Below are 21,476 nucleotides of genomic sequence, written 5' to 3' on the forward strand. Positions count from 1 at the left end.
CATGGGCCAGCTCCAGGCACCAGGATTTCCTTCTCATCAACTCCTCCACCCCCTCTCCATCCATCCTCCCCTCTGTGTATGTGTGTGCGTCTCCCTCCGCCCTGCAGGCAGGTACAGCAGCCCTCTGATTCGCTTTTCCCTCATTGTGACTCAGCTTCTTTATTACGACAAACAGGGCATCACCAGAGCAGCAGCAGCAGCAGGAGTGTTTTCTTACCCAGCATCTGAAGGATTATTGTTTTTGACTTTAGAAGCAGCATCATAAAAAGGACTGGATGCCTGATGTTTTGTTGATTTGTTCATTTTCTCAACCTAATTTCTGACTTACTGCTTTGTTTTCTGATTTTCTGATCACAATCAAGACTGTCTAATTGTCCCTTTTGTTCAGTAACTGACTGGCTATGGAGTTTATTTTTTGGTTGCCTAGCTGACTGCTTATCTTTTTCACAAGCTGACCTACTGATCTACTTGCATTTGCTGACTGGCTGTGTCTCAGTTATTGCACCTATGACAGACTTACATACTGTTAATTTCCTATTATGTCTGGAAGTGACATCATCATCCTCATTATCACCCCTGTGTGAGTGCTTGGATGTGGGTGGAGCTGTGATGAAGTAGAGGAGAGGTTTGATGTAACAAAAAGAAAAACTACAAGCAAGGAGCAGGAGAGCAGTGGAGAAAACCTGGGAGGAAAAAACAACAAATTGGATTAGGGAGCAAAATCAGGGGAGACTGTCGGGAAAGGAAGGGTGACGAGAGGAGGCGTGGCATCGGGGAGAGAGAGCGAGAGAGAGGAGAGAGGAAAGTGAATGCGCCCCACACCCTGAGATGCTGTGCTGGCTGAGAGAAGACGAGATGTCGGTGCAGGAGCTGCTACAGAGGGTGCAGTGTGTCATCACACACGTCGGTAAGACCTAACATTTTCACCTTCTGCCTTCCTGTTAATGCTCCACTCCTACAGATAATTAGAGTAAGAAAAGCTGCTGTGTTTATCTGTTCTTTGGGGAATATGTAAGACATCCTGGGAACAGACCCTATCCCTTCTCTAGGACTATCCTCCCGTCGTCATTTGGGTCAGGAGTGTATGGTGGGACATGTGCTACCAGGTTGTGTCTCTTTTTTTGGAAAACTGATGAGAAGTGTGGAGAGAAGCAGATGGGAGAGAGAGAGAGAGAGAACCAGGGGCAGGGGATTGCTTCCTCTCATCAGCACCGCTCAGTAAGAGGGGGGATGCTCTGCACATGGGCAGAGAGGCTAGCATGTCATCATCTCTGGAAAGAAGTAAAGCTGAGTGGTGGTTACCTGCATATACAAAGCCATACAAACTGACTGTTGACTGTTCTTTCTATCAGGGGATTCTGTATTTAGCTGCAGACATTAATAGTTAAGGAGAGGTGCTTATGTTGGTGCTGGATTCTATCAGCCACTTCAGTATCACTTTCACTATCTTCCACTTCATCCTTGCTTATTTTTTTATTCCTTGCCACTCCCCCCTACCCTGCATCTCCACTCTGCCTCTGTCCTTCCCACACAACCCTTTTCATCCCTTCTTCTGGTCCCTCGTTCAGCATCCTCATCACCTTCCTTCCCTCGTCCTCTTGTCCTTCTATCCCCCTTTTCATCGTCCTCTTCCTCCTCTGCATCCGGTTATTTCCTGCCTGCTGCGGAAGTAGGTTAATGTGCCACGCTGGAGACTATCGCATAGCATCCTCCATCACTGCAATTCTTCCATTGCGTAGCGCGCAGGGGACTCAGGGGTAGGGGGAGGGAGGAAGCTTGCTTCTGCAGAACATTACTATGGAAACAGAGCTTGATCTGTAAAACAAGGGACCCGAAATTGATTTATTGGGAGCCAGGCTCACACAAAATGCTGTTACCAGACGATTTCTTGGCTTTGTAGTGCTTATTTTAATGCAGCATGAAACACTGGATTTTACCACACATTACGTGTCTGTGTGACAATTTGTTAAATAACTTCAACAAATCCTTGTTTTTTTCCTACTCCACTAAATACATCATTTCAGATTAGATTTTAGTCTGATATAGGATAGGTCTATTTGGTGGCACAGTGTGAGTTCATAAACTGTAGTGGTGTAATGAAGCCTGGAATCCCAGCATATGATGGCATTCATTTAGTTTTTGTTGGTTTAATATTTAGGTATATCTTTGTCTTAACAGTGCATACATATGAGAGTCAAACATCTTTATAGTTCTCTTCTAGGAAAGGTTAGTGCCACTTCCGGTGTGCTGTTTCTAGCCCTGCTAACCTGCTTAGTGATTTGTCTGCTGCTTGTTGTTGCTCTTCTTTCCATTCTTCTCTTTCCACACACGCCAACCGGTCAAGGCAGATGGCCGCCTACCCTAAGCTTGGTTCTGCTGGATGTTTCTTCCATTAAAATTACTTTTTCTTCTTCACGGTCAAATACTCCTGCTCTAGGGGGCTTTATGGGTTTTCCAAAAAACTATGTAAGGTTTTAACATTGATATGTAAATAAACTTTTGTTTGGAACTGTATAAGAATAAGAACACTGTAAGAATCTAGGGGAGACTAAATGGTTACAAAAAACCGGTGTACATACTATGTTGAAACCTATTTGGAAATACCTTGCTTCCCGATTATGAGCAGCTGTAGTTCCTGAGCATTAGGATGAGTGATAGCAGATCTCCCACTGTTTCCTGACCTTCATACTCGCTCTGCTCATCTGCTCATTGGTTCCAAGCGCAGCATGGATGGTGCATAGGTGAGAGGGAACCAAAGAGGGGGAAGGTTTATTCAGATGAAGTGGTGCAAAGTGAAATGTTGATGTTGAGGCAGTGTATTTCTGAAGGAATGTCACTCTAAAGGGACTTAGGGCAATAACAAAGAATTCCTAGAAACTGTCTTTTGGGTTAAAGATTTATCAACATGGTTCCGTTTTTTTAGAAACCAGATATCAGATTCAAAGATGCCTTTCTTTCAGTACTGTACATCCTGCTGGTCCTGCTCAGAACCCTAAAGATAGAAGAGGTGCCAAATATGGTTGCAGGTCACATGACTCATGCTTTGTGCAGTTCGGAGTGGGTCATTGAGACTAGTTCATTTCTATGGGGTACAGCAGGATTCATCAGCAAACTTAAACAGTATTGCAGATTAATCAGTGTACTGGAAATCAGTCAATAACCATTAATAATACATATCTGTAATTAATAGTTATGGATGATTTGAGTAAAAAATTACTATAGGCTACTTCACCTCTGTGTTCACATCTTGACTCACAAATGATTCAGTGTGTATCATGGATGTATATGCTGTATACATAGAGCCACTGATGACTCATATTGGTAGCCAATGAGGTCACTGCAGCCCCAGCATATGTAATTCACCGTAACTCCTGTGTTCCCCTCATTCATACTTGATGATGCACATGCTGCTTTATGGATGCCTGATCTAAAATGGCTACTGTGTTCCACTGAAGTGCTGAGGTCTGCCGATCAGAGCCTGCTACTAAGACAGACAATGATATTCTTGTTCACACTGAAGCTCAGTTGAAGTGAAGCCCCCGTCCCCCTCCAGCCCTGCTCAGTCTGTGAGCTCCTCCTAAAGTGCCGCTTTATCCTGCTGCAGGAACCTCATGAGTGACATTCAGATTTTCCAGTGAAAAGGTCAGGCTGGAAGGAAGGATGATACTGAATGTTGCTGTGCTTTGTTGCTAATATTATAGCCGAATAAGTGTTTTCACATTCAAAAAACACTTTCTGACAAGTTCTTTGCTGACAGGTATGAGCAGAAAATAATCTTACATAAATGTACTTGTCAGAGTGCAGAACTCAGAGTAGGCAGAGGCTATGAGAAATTACACTTCGAGAAGCCAATTGTGTCATAGTGTCTTTAATTAATGTGTGCTTAAATTGCATATGAAAACATCACAAACCTCTAATTACATTTACATATGTTTCCCCAGATTTGTACTTTGATTTGTACAGTTAACAAAGATTCATAACAAGGTAAAAAATTAATTAATAACTAATTTAGTTTACTAATTTCCTAATTAGATTTTAGTGGATTATCTATTTTAGACAGCCCAATATTTACAATGTGTGTCTTCATGGTAAAATTGACTTAAGTTAACATAAAGTGTTTATAGTTTTTACAATCAGAAATCTATACCTACATTCTACTGAACCACAGATCTCATGTTTTAGGAACTTTAAACTACACCTGCCTTCTAGCATGTCAGTACATAGGGAATAGCCCAATTTCTGTTTTAGTTTTGGTGTACTGTTTACAGACTGTTGGACTGAATGAAATACTGTACCAGCCAAATGGCAGCTATGGAGTGCTTCAGGCATCTTAATGAGGCTAAGAGGATTAGCATGACAGCCACAAGTGACTGAGTGTGAATTGAATCATTGGAACAAAATCCAAATAGGGGGACAGCTAGAAAGGGGTACAAAGCTGAAGGAGTATAAATTAGCTGGATAAAACATTAACATGTCTGGGTAATCGCTACACTATGACTTCACATACTAAACATATTTTTCACGTGTTTGGAGGTTGTTGTTGTTGACAGGATAGAGCAGCAGTGCTGGTCCCTGTTTGGATAATGGGAGTTATCCTGTTTGACTTACTGTTGGCTGCATTTTAAGAAATCTTGAGGCCTGTGGTGACACAGAAGCTCAGTGGTACAATAAATCACCAGTTGTGCATGTCTATTGCTTTACAAGCTCAAAAGAGTACAGCACAACACATTATAAAACCATTAGACGATCGCTGTGTGCACATTGTATTTATGAGTATTACTTTAAAAAAAGTATTGTCAGTACATTTTAGAGTCATTCTCCTTTGTGGTGATTAGTAGCCAGGCTTTTTTATGTTTCTTCACTTTTTTTTATAATAATTGTATTTTTTAAGTTTTTACCCAAACCTAAAACACCATTGTGATAAAGTACTCAAACACTAAAGCTAATTGCGAGTTCTCGTCCAGTTTAATTTTTTTCTATTACAGCTATTTACGAGTCGACTTACTCTTAGGCTTGGGTAATTGTCTTGTTGGATAACCTGATGGCCTGACATTCGCCTTTGGGATTCTTTGGTCGAAAGTAGAATTCACGTTTTCTTTAATTATGGCGAGTCAGCAGCAAAACATCCCCACAACATTACACTGCCACGTCCATGCTTGGATGTTCTTTTTGTGTAATTCAGTGTTTGGTTTACAGTACTCCTTTCTATTATCAAGGAACACACAGTATGTATGTCTTCAGTTTTACATCTAAAAGCCACAACATTAACACCATTATGTGGTGTTAGTACTGAAGTTCTAAAAGTTGACTACTGTACATGGTCAGTCTCACTCACACAGAAGTGAAGCTGTTGTGGCCTGGAACAAAGAAAGGTCAACAACTTGGATCCATGCACAAAGTGAGGTGAAGAATAGGCAGATCAGAGGTCACAGCTGGGACAGACGGTTTCCTTTTAATTCATACAGTTTCCTTCCTGCATACTTCCTGATCCACTGGTGACATCACAATGTAGGAAAATTTGGCCTTTAACACAGGCCACAGATGCACAACCACAAAACGTTCATAAATGATAAACACTAACACTGGACATACACAATGCTCACTATTAACAAGACTAAAAACATAACGATGTTTCTGTTTCCAGAGACTTGTTAATATGTTAATATTCCTGGGGGTTGATATGACAAAAGGTCACTGAGGTCATTCCAATGAAGTGACTTAGTGACTTCAAGCTATAAACATAGTTAGAAAATGTTATAATCAGGTGTCATGTGTAAAGAGTAGGGATAATGTGAATGTGAATAGGTTGGTGGAGTATATATGTTAACTAGAGAATAAGAACAGTAACCTTCTACCATTACTTGACATCCTTTTGATGTTTCCGTGCTTTGCTTTCACATTATCCCTTCTTCTCACTGTTGGTTACTGTCCAGAGTGGCCATCATGATTTCTTTATGTCCAGTTATGCAAGTTTTGAAACTGTTTCCTCTCCATCAACAGCTGCTGTTACCTCCAATGCTAACTTCTGAAAGCGGTTTTGGGTTCGTGGTATTACCTACCAATCCCCAAGCTTTGTTGTCATGACGTCAAAGCTGCATTCTTTCTGTTTCCCCTTCCTGCCTCCGATAGGGTGGTGGTGGAGAGTGGTGGGTCACAATATATTTTGAAAATAGCTTGTCTTCTGGACTGAGGCCAGCTGACCAGCTCTGCTCACAATAACAGTGCTGAACAATAGAACTGATCCGATAGGCCACAAGAGAACTTTGATTTCACAGTCTGGCCTAATTTTCTCACTGCACAGCTTTACTAAGCCGGTCAGTCCTGAGCAGATTGTATGAGCCAAGGTCATGTCAGCTGGTCATCAGGTTAATGCTGATTAAAAGTGGCAGACCGAAGGTAGAAAGTTACTCTTTGGCACAAAAAGAGCTCCAAAAGGGACATGGAGATATACATGTAGTTCAGATATAGTTTCTGAATTGTACTGCACTTCTGCAGATTCAGATATCATACATGAGATAACATACAGTACACATGAGTAACTGTGGAAGGAAAACACAGTGTGTCAGTCATAAAAGCCCATGTGACTTGCCTCAGTTCATTATTTTAAGTATATGTTCCAACCAGACAAGGTAATTCCCAGTGAGGTAGCAAACACTGCCAGTGATGTCATCCATGATGTAATGAGGCCTCCTCCCTGCAGCTGATTTTTACTGTACACAGTTAGGACAGTTGTTGATGAATGAAGAGAGTGCTTCTAATCTGGACAGGCTGGTTACTGGTCTACCAGCAAACATTTTTTGTCAAGAAGGAATATGAATACTTTGAGTGCTGTGTCACCTACTGCTTTCCTCTGTAAAGGTTCTGTTTTGGACTGTAGCACTAGTTTTAATTGATGGATCATGCTTCTGCCAGCACATGTGTGCTCTCTAGACTTCGTATTATATCTTATCGTTATCGTTGATTATCCCGGGGGTCTGTTTTGAGCAGGTCTAATGTCCTGGGATGTCTTTATTTAGTCTTTGGGTAATCCTGTATGCTGTAACAATACTGTAGCAATTTACCGTATGTTTACCAAAAGATTATTACAAACATTCTTGGCGTCTTTCTTTTAGTTTTATCTCTAAGTAATGTGCCAGTATTTCTTGCCTCATTTAATTTTGTTAAATGTTGTAGCATTATTTCAGTATTATTTTGTGTTTAAATTTTTGGTTTATGGTCTTAGTCTTGCTTTATGTCAAGCTAGACTACTACTACTGTAGTTACCTCAAACAGCAGACATATGATATATGAACCCTCTTATCTAACACTCATAAAGAATGAAACACGGTTCATAAGAATGATGACTTGATTAATAACCTCTTATCTGGCTCCCACATCTTCTGCTTTTCTGCTGCTGGATGATTAACTTTCAGTTACACTTCGACTTGCCTCTGTCTACAAGGAACTAACAAGGAGAAGTGACTTGCACAAACATCAGATTGTTGCGTGTGTTTATGTGTATGAAAATCTTTGTCCCACAAGGCTGCATAAACAAGACACATGAAACAACAAAGCTAGGTAGACAGGTGATTTATTGAAGAAAAGGGTCTATTTACAAGAGGCAGGTCTCTGACGCATGTTCAGTTCGGGAGCATGAACGCTTTTCAGACTGGCGTCTGGGGGATTTGGAAGAAGTGGAAGGAAGTGGGGGTACAGTTACATACAGTACAGATGTTACTGGCAGGGATGGAGACTCTAGGACAGTTCTTGTCATTCACTTTGGCTCAATTCCCAAATGAGAAAATGATTTTTCAAAACAGAGCTACTGTCAGAAGAATTAGCTTGTCACTCACAACAGAGTAAGATTTCTCATTCATTCAAGCAAATTGCATGGTTTTGTTCCATGTGTGCAAGAATAAGTACAATTCTCTTCAAATCTGCACAAAAATCACTTGATGAGGAGTTTATTCTCAACAAAACTGTCAAACTCTTCATAGCTTACAATCAGTATTCATTTTTTTAAACATCATGTTTGCAGAATGATCCATTCAAATAGTAAAATCTGTCAGCCATACATAGCTACAGTATGCTGTCCAACAGGATCAGATGTCTCTGTTGAATGCCCCTGAAGATTACATTGAGGACATAACACGGTGAATTGAGCCTGCTGAAAAATATTCCTCTGTGCTCACATGAAAACTCTGAGGATTTGACGAAAAATATCGGCAACCAACCCGCAGGAAGAACTTTCAGGTTTCATGTAAAGTATGCTGCCCAAAAGACATACATGTTAATGTAAGCTATTGCCATAGGTGATATGCGGTGTATGTTGGTGGCTCAATGTAATAAACAACTCTTCATGTTGGGCCTGGCCATTTATGACACAATTACTTTGCAAAGGTTTGCAATAAGACTTACCATGAAATGTGGACTGCATGAGTTCGAGAAAACTAAGCTTTTTAAAATGACGACATGGAAAAAAAGAGTGCTGTATGCCCTCGTTCCACCTTCCTCAGTTGCCCGTTGTCAAGTCTTGCCAAGCACAAATCCCCAGTGTCCGAAACATTTTCAGCACACCATTATAACGAGATGTCTCACGGAGTTGTGTAAAACTTGCTAGAAAACTTGTGAATCACGCAAAGTAAAGTCGTGCTACAGGAGAAAACCAGTGGCATGTGCACTTAGCAACACAATATGGAGGCAAAACCTAGTTAAAACCTTTTTTTTGGTTTCTGAAAGTGAGGGGGCACCACGCTTTAATCTAATACCTAGTTCCCACAACACACCCATACTCTGATTGTCCAGTTAGTTTCAGTTCCGTTGCCTTTTACTTTGTGGCAGAGACAAATGAGCTTTTACTTCTGATACATACAAAGCTTGACAACCTAACTTTATATTTGCTGGTAATGTAGCTGGTTAGTAACTAGTTACTAGTTCTGGACTGGAGCTAGTGCTCGTTCAGACTTGGTTCAACTCGCAAACCTTCTAGTAACTGCTCTGCGTTCACACAAACTACAGAGACACCATAGAGCCACGTCATTACATCAGATCTAATAAATGATTTGTCTTTACAACAAAGCTTTAATTGGTTTTGTTGATCACGATCATCCATCCACCAACTCCGATGTATGTAGTCCTGTTTCTAGACCTGCAAATATTTGCTTTTTCCAGTTGAAACTAAATTCAGCACTAGCTACAAACCAAACCTGGAACTGACTTGGTCAAAAAGTGTCAATACATCGAACTGTGCATTTGTGTAGCGGTATATTACAAACACATATAAATGTTTAGTCTCTTCCACATATCTTCTATTATTCGACTTCAGAATGCAGATGGAAACTAGTGGCACAACCACTTCCTGGCCACTGGCTCTTACACATAGAGCAGCTGACCAATGGGAACACTGTCCTGTAAAACCCACCCGCATGAAAGTCTTGAATTAAAACTGAGCCAAAAATCTGTTTCATTATTTAGTTTGATCATTGAGAGATTCTTTAATAATTTTGTAATAATTCTAATTCCATACAGACAGACAGACACACACACACACACACACACACACACACACACACACACACCATGTCTTGCTCTCTCTCTCTCTCGCGCTCTCCTGCTCTCTTACACTCAAAAGAGGAGGGCTTGTCCCACAGTACTGTGGAAGACCTCCCAGCCCCTAGGACTGGACCGTATTGTCACCAGACCTCTGCATGTACGTGTGTGTGTGTATGGTGTTTGTTATGTTGATGTGGACATCAGACTTGTTGCTGGTTTAGTCGTGCTTCGGCCCCTTTTATGTGGATTGTTTATGACAGAGCAACAGCAGCAGCAGCATGGGATCAGTAATATGTAAGTGATGAACATATTGAGTGCTTCACAGTGTTGGTAAAGTGCGTGGTGTGTACTGTGTGTGTGTCTGAAATACTCTGTAACATACTGTGTAACCAGAAGTCTGGTGAAGGATTACTACTTGGAACAGTGTGTGATAATAATAATAATAGGACCTTTAACCATCTACTCATAAGAATTGTTGAAAACTCTGCAGCAGTGTTGACAAGTTCATAGATAAGTGAAGGTTGTTCGTTAGGACACACTCCCTATTGGATACAATAGGACTGTGTGTGTAACCTTGCAGGTGTTCACGTGATACTGTTCAGTTCCACCTTGGTTTAAACATATAACATATGTTGTGTTTGTGCTTGACAGTTTTGAGCAAAATGGTTTTGGTATAGAAACACACACACACTAGTGCAGCTGCAGCACACACACACACACACACACACATATATATATATGTGTGTGTGTGTGTGTGTGTGTGTGTGGATATACACATCATAGCTCACATCATAGATAAACAGTATATACAGTAGTGTGTGTATGTTTAAGATCTTTGGTCTAAATCAACTTTTGGTGGATGCGTGATTGCAGTATGATCTGGGAACTCTACTGAAGACTGACAACCGAGGTTCCCTTGTTCATTGAGACTGTGCTTTATCTTCCTTCCCGATCACATTTCTAGTAAATATGATTGCCACAAAAGTCCCGTACAGCAAACCTTGAGCTTTTAGGCAGCGATATAAACCTACAGTGAGAGACTTTGCTGGTTTGTGAAATGAGATTTTGCCTCACAAAAGTGTGTTTTCTCATCTGCTGTTTTCTATGAGGAATGCTGAAAAAACTGCAAACTCTTAACTTTGCGTCTGCATCGACTGCATAACTGTAATCCAACTGCACCATCACTTCAAATAACACCTCACCACTGGGACAGAGCCACCCTCACTGCTCCCTCACTGCAGATGGAACTGTAGTTGTGTTTGAAGTAGTAGGAGGGAGGGGGCACATGCACATGCCTGTAATAGGCTTCCCTTTCTAATGCAGAGATTATGCATTGGGCCATTCAACACGGAAGCAAAACCCAGAAGTTAGAAAACTTTTTTAGCTACAACTTTCTGAAAATAAAGTGAATCCATTCCTCAGTTCCTTTAACACTCATGCTCTACACAGTTTCAGTCTTACTTGCACATACATTGAAGATACTTGTACTGTAGTTGTGTTTAAGGTAGTCACGGGGGGGACACATGCACTTGCCTGTAATAGGCTTTAATTTCTAATGCAGAGATTATGACAGAGACGAACAGAGTGAGGCAGTGAGGACAGAGACGCCTTGCTGTCTCTACAGGTGCATGAGCAACAACTGCCGCAGTAGCACTTCTGTAAGGTTAAGAACTGCTTTGGGTGAGTGGGTGTGAGGCAGAAGCACAGAGGAAACATGGACTATTCCACTGTCTTTACTGCAGAACCCGTCAGCAGGCTTTGATGGGTATGTAAGAGGAAGAAGAAAGAAGATACTGTTTGAACACATGCACACTTATTTCAGGTGAGATTAGGTTGGACTTTCTAGACACACTGCAGTACTGTACCAAACTGTGGCACATATGGGCCGACCTATCCCAATGTATGGATGTCTAGAACTGAAATGGAGCCATTCTACCCCTTCATGTGTGCCAGGAGACTGAGTAAGCTTTACTAAGAAGTGCATCTACCCATCCCTCCATTCTTTACCCTGTGCCTCCTGTCAACTTGTGTAGAGTTGAGTTTCTGCAGCCTCCTGTTGTTCGAGGTAGATAACGAACGGTAAATAACTAATTTTCCCCAATACTATCAGCCTGCTTTGACCTACTTTACTTAGTAGTAACTAAGAACTGTCTTTGTTTCATGAAGTGAAAGTGCAAGTTATGGAAGAGTTTTGTTTTTAGCAGGTTTTTGAGAACTGGGAGTGAGGGCTTTGACCCTGATGTGGACAACTACAGGAAGCCAGTGCAGAGATCTGAAAAGTGGTTTAACGTACCTTTTTTGGCTGATTACAAATGAGACATGCTGCTGCATTTTAAATCATCTGGGGGGAGGCGGGGTAACACTTTATTAATTACCTGAGGGAAACTCAGGTGTTACATTAGCATACAGATTACAGTATAACAGATTACAAGATTATGATATCACGACAAAATACAAGTACAGAAATTACAACTTTAAAAAGACAAACATACCTGGACAAAACTATAACATACAACAAATACATGTAGCATGGACGTCTTTTTACTAAATCAGCATTTAACCTAAAACTAGAAACTAGATGTATCCCAGTCCAATTTAGAGGATTGATACCAATGCGCTTCTGGGCACATTTCGAAGTGGTATGGGTTCAAATAAAGCCAATCAAAGTGTGATTCCTTCTTTACCGTATGCGTCTCCACCCGCTGGTGTTGCAGGCCGGTTCTCCCTCTACAGTGCAGCATGGTGCTGCATAGGAGAGTGAGAGTGAGAGTGTGTGAAGGTGAAAAATAATTTGGGCACATCAGCAGAGAGGCTGCCAAAGATTGTTTGTGGGAGCAGATGCTCCACCCTGTTACACTGTCGTACAACCTTGAGAAACGAGTGATACTGTAGCTCCAGAAAATCAAATGGGGATTCCTCTTCTTATTGTTTGGTTCATATCAAGATCATAAAGTTAATATTTCCAAATCAAGATCTCCAGTATTTGGATCAAAAAGCTGTTGGGAAATAAGGTCTGTGCTTCTGCTTCTGTCTTTTCAATACATGCGGTTATATTTCCCTCTGTTTCCTGTATATTAAAATATCGATCTGCTCCATCGCAAAACTTCAGTTCAAATGATATTATAATTATGAAGTAATTCTGGACAATTTTTCAGCTAGAAGCTAATAATCCAACATGTCACTCTGGCAGCAGTGATGCCCTAGTTAATGAATGTATTTATTTTTCATATAGGTTAAATATGGTTAGAATCAACCATAATACTCCAGCACTAGCTGTGAACACAAATATTGATAATATTGAGTGTGGCGTGTGTGTAAATCTGCACCAAATACAGATACAAAATAACAATATACACCTATGGCGGTGCCCAGACCCATTTTGTTTGTCCAGCAAAGATACAGCAGAGAGAACGGCACATGCACGTATGTGTGCACACACCCCTAATTGCATTCATTCTTACAAAGGATAATGAGATAGTGAGTCAACCCATGTGTCTAGTGTGTTAACACATCATCAGACCGACTGTTTGTCAGTAGTGTCTTTCATGAGGTGATAATGATATTCATTGGCATTGTGTGTGTAGAGAGGGAGAGAGAGACAGAGAGAGAGAGAGAGAGACACAGAGAGACTTGTTATCAGCTTATCCTGTCATTAGACATCCTCTGATTGTCTTCTTGCGCTCTTCCTGAGAAGTCATAGGAAACTCTCCGCCCTCTTTTCCCTGGACCTTGAGGAACGACCCTCCAAAAATAACATATGCTCTTTACAAGCTCTGTTTGTGTGTGTGTGTGTGTGTACACATCTTAAAAAAAAATTGGACGAATGTCAGCACCATTGTTATGAGGATTTAGCTTGGTCCTCACAGCAGCTGTAATCCACAGCCACAGTGGTCCTCAGCAGCTCTGTCCTCTGTATAACCAGGACAGATACAGCTCGGCCACTCCGACTGGTCTGTGACTCAGCCCCATGCACAGCCAGCTGTGATGCACTGTGTGTCCTGACACCTGACAGTAATGACCAGGATCGCACTGTGTTCATGCTGAGCCCTGTCCATCACAGCAGTTGTTGGTTAATTGATAATATTACAGAATATGTTTCAGGTGTTGACATTTTGTGTGCTGTGGGAATGAAGTTACTGCATGACCTCCATGACATTTAGCATGACATTACCTGAATTAATGGTATGTGTTAATTCAGATGCAATGCATTTTGCACAGTGCATTTTGTAGTGCTTTTTACAGCAAGTATTAGTTTTTACAGGCATGACTGGACCTGCTAGTTCCGTGTAATATCTGTCTCTCTGTGTCTAGCTGTGTGTATTCACATGCCGAAAGTGCAGTCTCTTGCAGCGTGGGCTTCTGTTGTCCCAGCTATGGCAGGTCATGAGACGTTCATGTCCTGCAGGCTCGAGGTTCATTGGTCACATGATGACTCCAACAGTAGACGGTACTGTAGGCCTGCTGAGAAGAAGGATAAGACCCTGTTCTAATTCACAGGCTTGTATAAATTGCTCTTAAAGAGACGTGTAGAGGGTGCTTTTATCGTCACCACCTATGAAAGTCAATCAACTTAACACCAACAACTTGTACCAAGTGGTTTCCTCTAATCTCCCACGGCTTCTGATGTAGAAGCAACATCAAACGCTTTCGACTAAAGCACTTTATTTACCTGTATCTCTCTGGTACAATAGACTCCAGCTGCCCCTTCTGCTGCTGACTATCACTGCAGCCTCTGTTCTACACAGGCTGCTAATTATTTCTATTTATACTGTGGATTGCAAATTGGTGAGAGAAGTGATATTCTCACACCTGCTGTTCTCTGCCTCCAGTTGTAGGACAGCTTATGAAATATGGTTTTACTTTTACAGACATCCTCAAAAATAACACACTGTGAAACCTGTCTGCTGGAAAAACACGTAGAAACACATAATGCACATGACTCCTAAACAAAGAATGTGCTAACCCCTACATTTTGGAAGACTGGAAGATGACTTCAGCTTTGGTTGCATGGTGGTGTAGCGGTTAGCTCTGTTGCCTCAAAGAAAAAAGGACATGGGTTCAAATCCACCAATCAGCCAGGTGCCTTTCTGTGTGGAGTTTGCATGTTCTCCCACTGTCTGCATGGGTTCTCTCCAGGAGCTCTGGCTTCCCCTCACAGTCAGACATGCAGTTAGGCTTAACTGGTGACCAAACAGCCACAGACTGGATGTCAGCCCTGTGATGGACTGGTGACCTGTCCACTGATAGAGCCTGCCCTGTTCACTAATAGCAACATAGCATCCTAACTCTAGAAGTGGTTGGAATATAAAACATCACACAGAGATGTTTTCATGCTATTATCAGTACTAAACTTCTTTGATAAAGTTTTCTTTGCATGTGTCATGTGTTATACCAAATCTCAGGAGCCATTTTTCTCTAAAAAGAAAAAAACCTCAAGAATAAATCGGCAAATAAATAAATATAATCAGACCAACTCAATGCTTGTTGTGTTACTATGTTGCTAAGACATCATGGGTTCATCAGGCAGAAGTCATAAACATATTATTTGGCAGTGGGCATGAATGTAAGGAACTCGTTAGCATTTGGTGGTGGATGAACCCACAGTGATCAGATTGTGGTGTGTGTGTGTGTTGGTTGCCAGGAAAGTGACAGGACACTGAGAGACAAGCTGAAGGGGTCAGGCTCACACAGGTCCCTGCAATCCTCTGATCCAGCATAAGCAGGCCTGTTTTTATTGTGGCTTGACAAATCTAGGGTTACAGCTACAGCTTGAGTAATAAGAGCAAATTTTTGTTTTACTACCTCATCTCAAATTCTTCAATTCAGCAGAAAAGCAGAAACAAGCAGGGCTGAAGTGGAAAGTGGAAAAGTGTGGACCAGAGGTGTCCTTTAATAAATGACTATTAAACTACATCAAACAAGCAGACAATCTGCTATAGACAATAGTGAGACAGCATTTAAACCACAAACCTTTGTAGAATAAGCATTTAGGAAAGGTTCTGCAGTTTGTAGGCCTACTTTGTGCAGATTTTGGAGGAAACGGTCTTTAAATCTCTGTTACTGGTTTTACGGCAGAAGCCTGAAACTAAAGAATGCTTTTGAAGCTGGACTTTTAATTATCCATTGCGAAGAGTTATCATCCAGAGAGAGGTCTGTGAGTGTTATCAGATGTGGTTTTCCTCTTTAGAGAGAGGATGTTAGAGATTCACACAGAAACACAAATTAAAACAGAGCATGGGTCATGCCACAATGCAAAACCAATCTTTATTGTAGTTATTCAATGTTTATGAACATGTTCAAGATACATTATGTTACATTATACTGTACATCTATATAATGATAACTTAATAAATGATAAATTGGGATATCGTTGAATTGAAGGTAACAAGTCCCCCACCACCCCCGCTGATACATTCAGGAAAGGAGTGTATGTCTGAAAGGGGCTATAGAGACTTAGTGCCCCCAGCAATCACTGTAATCTGCTGTGTTATGTAAGCGCTTTATCACAGACTCTGCTGAAAGTGAGAGGGAGGTCTGCTGTTATGTGGACAAAGTAAAGTAGACTGAGCTAAGACACCACAGTTGAATAGTCAATAACCAGCTGACTCACAAAATATGCAAACTAATATACAAAGCCTGCCGGTCATGTACTCCACTTAAGTGGAAGTTGTGTTATTGAGAGTAAAACACTGGACTTATATCACACATTGCAAAGTCTACACCTTTTCTCATAGTTTGGAGCCAATTTTCCCAAATTACATGATACAGTTTTTTTTAGAACAACTTAAAAATTAAAGTTTAATTAGGTTTAAGCAATAAAACAACTATATAATAACAACTTTACTGCATGAATTACAAGGACTCCTATAATTTAAGTTGGAGACATTTGGGCTGGTTAAGGGACTGTCCTCCTGTAAAATCGAAATAGATAGTTTATAGTAATTGTAGTAGCAAAGGACAGTGTCCTTGGGAAGACAAAGGAGTTGTTGGTTAACCTGAACCACCCTCTTGGTTGTTGGGTCACAAAACACAGTACGTCCCCAAAGCACACCAGTATTTGAGTCCAAGTGAGACATTACATTACATTTAACCATTACTGTTAGACTGTATAGCAGCAGTCTGTAACTAGTCATCCAAGAAGCTTCATTACACGTGTCCAACAGGGGGGCTGACATCAGCTTGGTGCAGCACGGCCCTCTGACAGAAAGACAGACAAAACAAGATATAATAGACTAGTTAATAGAGAACAGCGTCTTGCATTAGGTAAAAGCTTAGTTTTGTGGCTGTGCTATTAACACTACTATCTACTATATGTGCAGTCTGCTGTGTGATCAAGACAAATCTAAGATTCTTTATCTAATTGTCCCACCTATGTACTGTATGTTGTTACTAGTATTTTCAGAAATTCTTGACCTGTGAGTATCTACTTAGTCATGTATGTTTCAGATCATATCTATTCTCCTAAGGTTTATCAGACAAAAAGTTACATGTTGCAGCTTTAATGCTGACTTTCATTAGACATTATACCCAAACTTTAGCCAGGTTTTTACTAAAATCCAACAACCTGCAGGATGCAGCAAGTGATGCCAAGTCAAAATTCAGCAGGTTACATTGAAAACCATCCACTGTCGTCACCTTCCCACAACATCCATGCAGAATGATGATGTCACAGGAAGTGGTCCAGACAGAAGTTATAGTTCCTTCAAAATCTATTAGTTTTGGACCAACACAGACACAACTATCACCGTGTAGGAAACAGTAATGCTGGTCTGCCATTGTGAGAATCTGATGGCCCCAGATAAACCAGAGTCTCATGTGGACTTATAAGAGATATGTTAGATGAAGGAATTAAATCTTATTGTCTGAACAACACGTCATCATACAATAAGTGGAAGTGGAACTCACTTCCTTTGCTCAAACTTCTTCTTTTTGAACACTTTTGTACAATTGCTGAGAGCGATGATAACACTCCCCCACCACCACCTCCACCACCACCACCACCACACACACTTGCCCAGAAATACAGTAATGTTTATGCCCTCGTTGTAAATGCTTCCCTAAACATCTCAGAGTGAGAGAGGCATTGTGCTGAAAACAATGTATGTGTGTGTGTGTGTGTGTGTGTGTGTGTGTGTGTGTGTGTGTGTGTGTGTGTGTGTGTGTGTGTGTGTGTGTGTGTGTGTGTGTGTGGGTGTGGGTGTTTCTATATGCTATAAGTGTTTGTCAGTATCTCCACTCCATGTGTGTTTGAACATGTGTGCGTTCATATTATGGGTGTGTGTTTACATATCGTTCTATCACTGTGTGCTGTTCTTGTCAAAGCTCTGACAACAGTAGAACAGTGATAGATGAGGAGGTTGAATGTGTATTTTTCAGAACAATAAGCTGATACACAGACACACACAGCGACGTATAAACAATCTCCACATTGACATAATGCAAGGCTTGTCTTATTAGGTTTATTTGAACATACAACAATATGTACATATCCCTAAAATAAGCATAGTTAAGTCATTTAACGTTTAATGGTGAGTTGAATAAATACATTTCTGAGAGTTCATTCGATTTGTTAAATTAAGCTGATTTAACAAAAAGTAGCATATTAGTAGCAATAGTTCCCGTATTGATTTGACAGAAAATTCTAAGGCAGCCCTTTGACCCATATTTGAGTAAGTTGAAACAACAAGTTATATTTACACACACTGTATTATTTTCTTTTTGACATACTGTACACCATCCTGCTGCTTGAAACAGTCACTGCAGCACTAAATGTGGGGTAACTCACAACTGAAAACAGTTAATGTAATATAATGTATTTAAAACTGACAGTTATAGACACGGTAAGAGAGTCAAGGATGTGCTGATAATAAAGAATAACATAAAACCATACCAAATGTATCCTGAAGTTACAGATGAAACTTTATTTACTGTAGTATACAAATATACATTATTACAAGAAAAAACATGTATTTTGTAACACGTATTTTCTGACACACTAGTGTTTGTACCAGTGCTGCCACTGTGTATTACTGGTGTGGGAGGCCCAGTAGTGGCAGATGACGGAGAGCTCATGTCTTCCTGATGTTCAAAGTCAGTCCAACGTATTCTTGAGGTACGATTCTTCTTGGGAAGGGTCAAAGTGAAGTTGAAGTGCATACTGTCTGATCTGTACACGATTTAAACACCAGCTGACAGGTGGCAACACATCACTGCACCCTCACCTCCCAGACTCCGCAACCGCTCCCTCTCCCCCACATCTGAGGGACTATTTCTCCAGTGTTCCTCTATCCCCGTCCAAATAGAAGCAATATGGCTGTTTTAATTTCTACACTACAAAACATCTGAAGGCAGAGTTCATGCAACAGTAATATTTAACTCTGGTTTTACAATTGATATCAAGCAAGGACACTGTTCAAAAAACATTAGGGACTAAAGTGAGGCGGCATTGGCACACAGTACATGCGTATTTCCCTCTCTCTATCCTTCCCTCATCACTTTCTGTTTCACTCCTACACACATAGACACACACTCTGCCCTCCCTCACTCTTCATTGGCTGCTCACTGCTCGAAGCTGAGCTCTTTTATTACAGCCGGAGCTGGAAAATCTAACCTCAGGAACATGTAACAGCTACAGCAACACACACACACTAACAGTCCAGGGGCTCTGCTGCAGCTGCACACTCAGGGTTGGACGTCTGGAATTGATGATGATGAGGAAGCAGCTACTGTTGATGGGCAAGGGTTGTTTCATTGTCCTCACTGGTTGTGGATACCGTGATTACTGCCGTTTAATGGGAATACTGCTTCTCCTGGACATTTCTGACTTGGCCTGTGTTTGAGCAAGAAAGGTGCTGACATGAAGAGTATCAAACATGTCATAGGTAACGCTGACACACACTGGACAGCCTTCAGTGACACATATGGTCTCTTTATTGTAGCACTTTAGCAAATACTACTGTGAATGAGAGTTTCTGTATTAGTGGAAAGACTTATCAGCTGAATGTATTACAGCTTAGTGAGAGAATGTAAAAGAGGCTAAGGGCAACATACTTCACATACACACACATATAGCGTATTTAGTGACTTTGGAGAAGTTATGTGTGGTCATGTGGTTTGTGCCGACTACAGTACTGCACATTTTGCAGTAGTAGTACTCCCTTCTGCAAGTTTCAGGGTTTACCCTTGCACTCTCTATGGCTTCTTGTGTGTTTATCTCTATATGTTTCAACTCACTCACTCGTTCTTTGTATATGAAAAGCTACTTGGTTTCTGATTCTGGTTCTAGGAATGTGGAACGACAAGTATGACAATCCGATGTCTGCAGCCACAGTATATTTGTCATTAAAATGTGGTCGGGAGGTTTTTGCTTGGGCAGCAAGGGAGTGAGAGATATCCACACATATCATTCTTCAAGTGCTACTTCAACTCTTACTTCAAATGAGTCTTTTGAGTGAGCCCCATGATTAGCACTTCCTAATCTCGGAAGATTATTGTCTGCAAGTCTTTTCTCAGTTCTGCTACTGAGATGCTGGAACAAGCTCACAAATTCTTTGGGAAAAGTTTTGGGCCACTTTTTGGACGTTTTTGTAAGAAAAACTGGTTTAGTAACATCACACTGATCTGAAATACAGTGTAGACTGTTAGAGACAGCTGTTTCTTAATAGAATATCTGCCTAGTTGAACATATGTGTATCATCTACAAACACTCAGTTCCAATGGCATGTTGTGTTTGCTAATGCAAGTTTAGCATTTGCAGCTATGTTGTATGTATATGAAAATGTGTATGTGCTCATGGAAAACATTAGTGACCCCAGCTTTTGAGTGATCGCGTAACGCGAACGGACCATCAACAAAAACAAGGGTCCCCAGCTTTGACTCGTTAGTGTGCTCTGCACTCTAGTGGTCTGAAAGCAGAGCTACACCCACGGTCTGGAGATGCGGGACACGTCTGAATCCAGGTGTACTGAGGAAACACAGCACTTGAATATCCTGGCTACTACATCACGGAAAAATTTGAGCATGTGGTTCCTGTTTTCTCCGTCTAGCTCAGTTGGATTTTCTCACTATATTTAGCTCACGTTATACTACCAGGCTTACAGCTGCAGCACTGCCTTCATGCACCTTTTACAATCTGTGACCACTTATTACTCACTGGGTGTTTATTGTGTAGCCAGTTCTTCAGTTCCTGGGAACACTGGTCTGGTTATTTATGCTATAAACTGATGATGAAGACAAAACTGCACTATTCATTTTCAGCATCTATAATAGAATTGACTGTGTTTTTCTGAAGCTTTGTTTGAGTGTCCTGCTGAGAAGGAACTCTGTCAAAACTGAGGAATGTCTTTAAAGAGGCCCTTCAGGGTTTGCAGCTTTCCTCATGGAACCGCACACACACACACACACACACACACACACACACACACACACACACACACACACACACTCAATTGACAACTAACAAGTTTGCAACAAAGTGAAAACCTCGACACACTAGTCCTCATAGCTAGACTCTAAACGTCACAAATCAGGAATCCTGTTGGTTTCATTGGGGTGTTTACTGTGCAAGCACAGCCTCACATCTGCTTACATACATACTTCCTGCACTTCCCTTCTGCCTCCTCAGTCCTCCGTCAGCTTCTAAAAAAGTGTTTCTGTTGTGCCTTGACGTGCTCATACATCATGTCTGTCTGCACCACTCCGCTCTTGCTTTGGTGTTCCGACAATACTGAACATCCTCCCTGCTTAAGTGCCAGAGCTCTGGTTGCATAACCCTGCTGCTCTGTGTATTACTGAACAGCTACACTATGGTTCCTAGAAACTCTTCATTAATATATTTTATGTACTGTCAGGTGATTAACACAGCTGTGGATCAAGGGGTAGAGCAGTTGTCCACTAATTTCTGGCCTGTGGTAACGACACTGGAAGTGATAGATGGATAGATGGAT

General features: G+C 41.1%; 1 protein-coding gene across 4 annotated transcripts in view; it reads left to right on the plus strand.

Annotated features, from left to right (window-relative positions):
* Positions 1-828: 828 nt before the first annotated feature.
* mcf2l2 (MCF.2 cell line derived transforming sequence-like 2) overlaps positions 829-21,476 on the plus strand; it is a 66,845-nt gene continuing 46,197 nt past the window's right edge. For 2 of the 4 annotated variants that reach the window (XM_026345534.1, XM_026345535.1), the window contains exon 1: positions 829-907. In XM_026345534.1, coding sequence (XP_026201319.1) covers positions 829-907 — 79 coding nt within the window. Of the gene's footprint in view, positions 908-9,648; positions 9,826-19,094; positions 19,413-21,476 lie in introns of those variants that run through there. The other 2 variants (XM_026345537.1, XM_026345536.1) reach the window with 2 other exon arrangements.

The sequence above is a fragment of the Anabas testudineus genome, chromosome 4 (genome assembly GCF_900324465.2).
Source record: "Anabas testudineus chromosome 4, fAnaTes1.2, whole genome shotgun sequence".
NCBI classification, from domain to species: domain Eukaryota; kingdom Metazoa; phylum Chordata; class Actinopteri; order Anabantiformes; family Anabantidae; genus Anabas; species Anabas testudineus.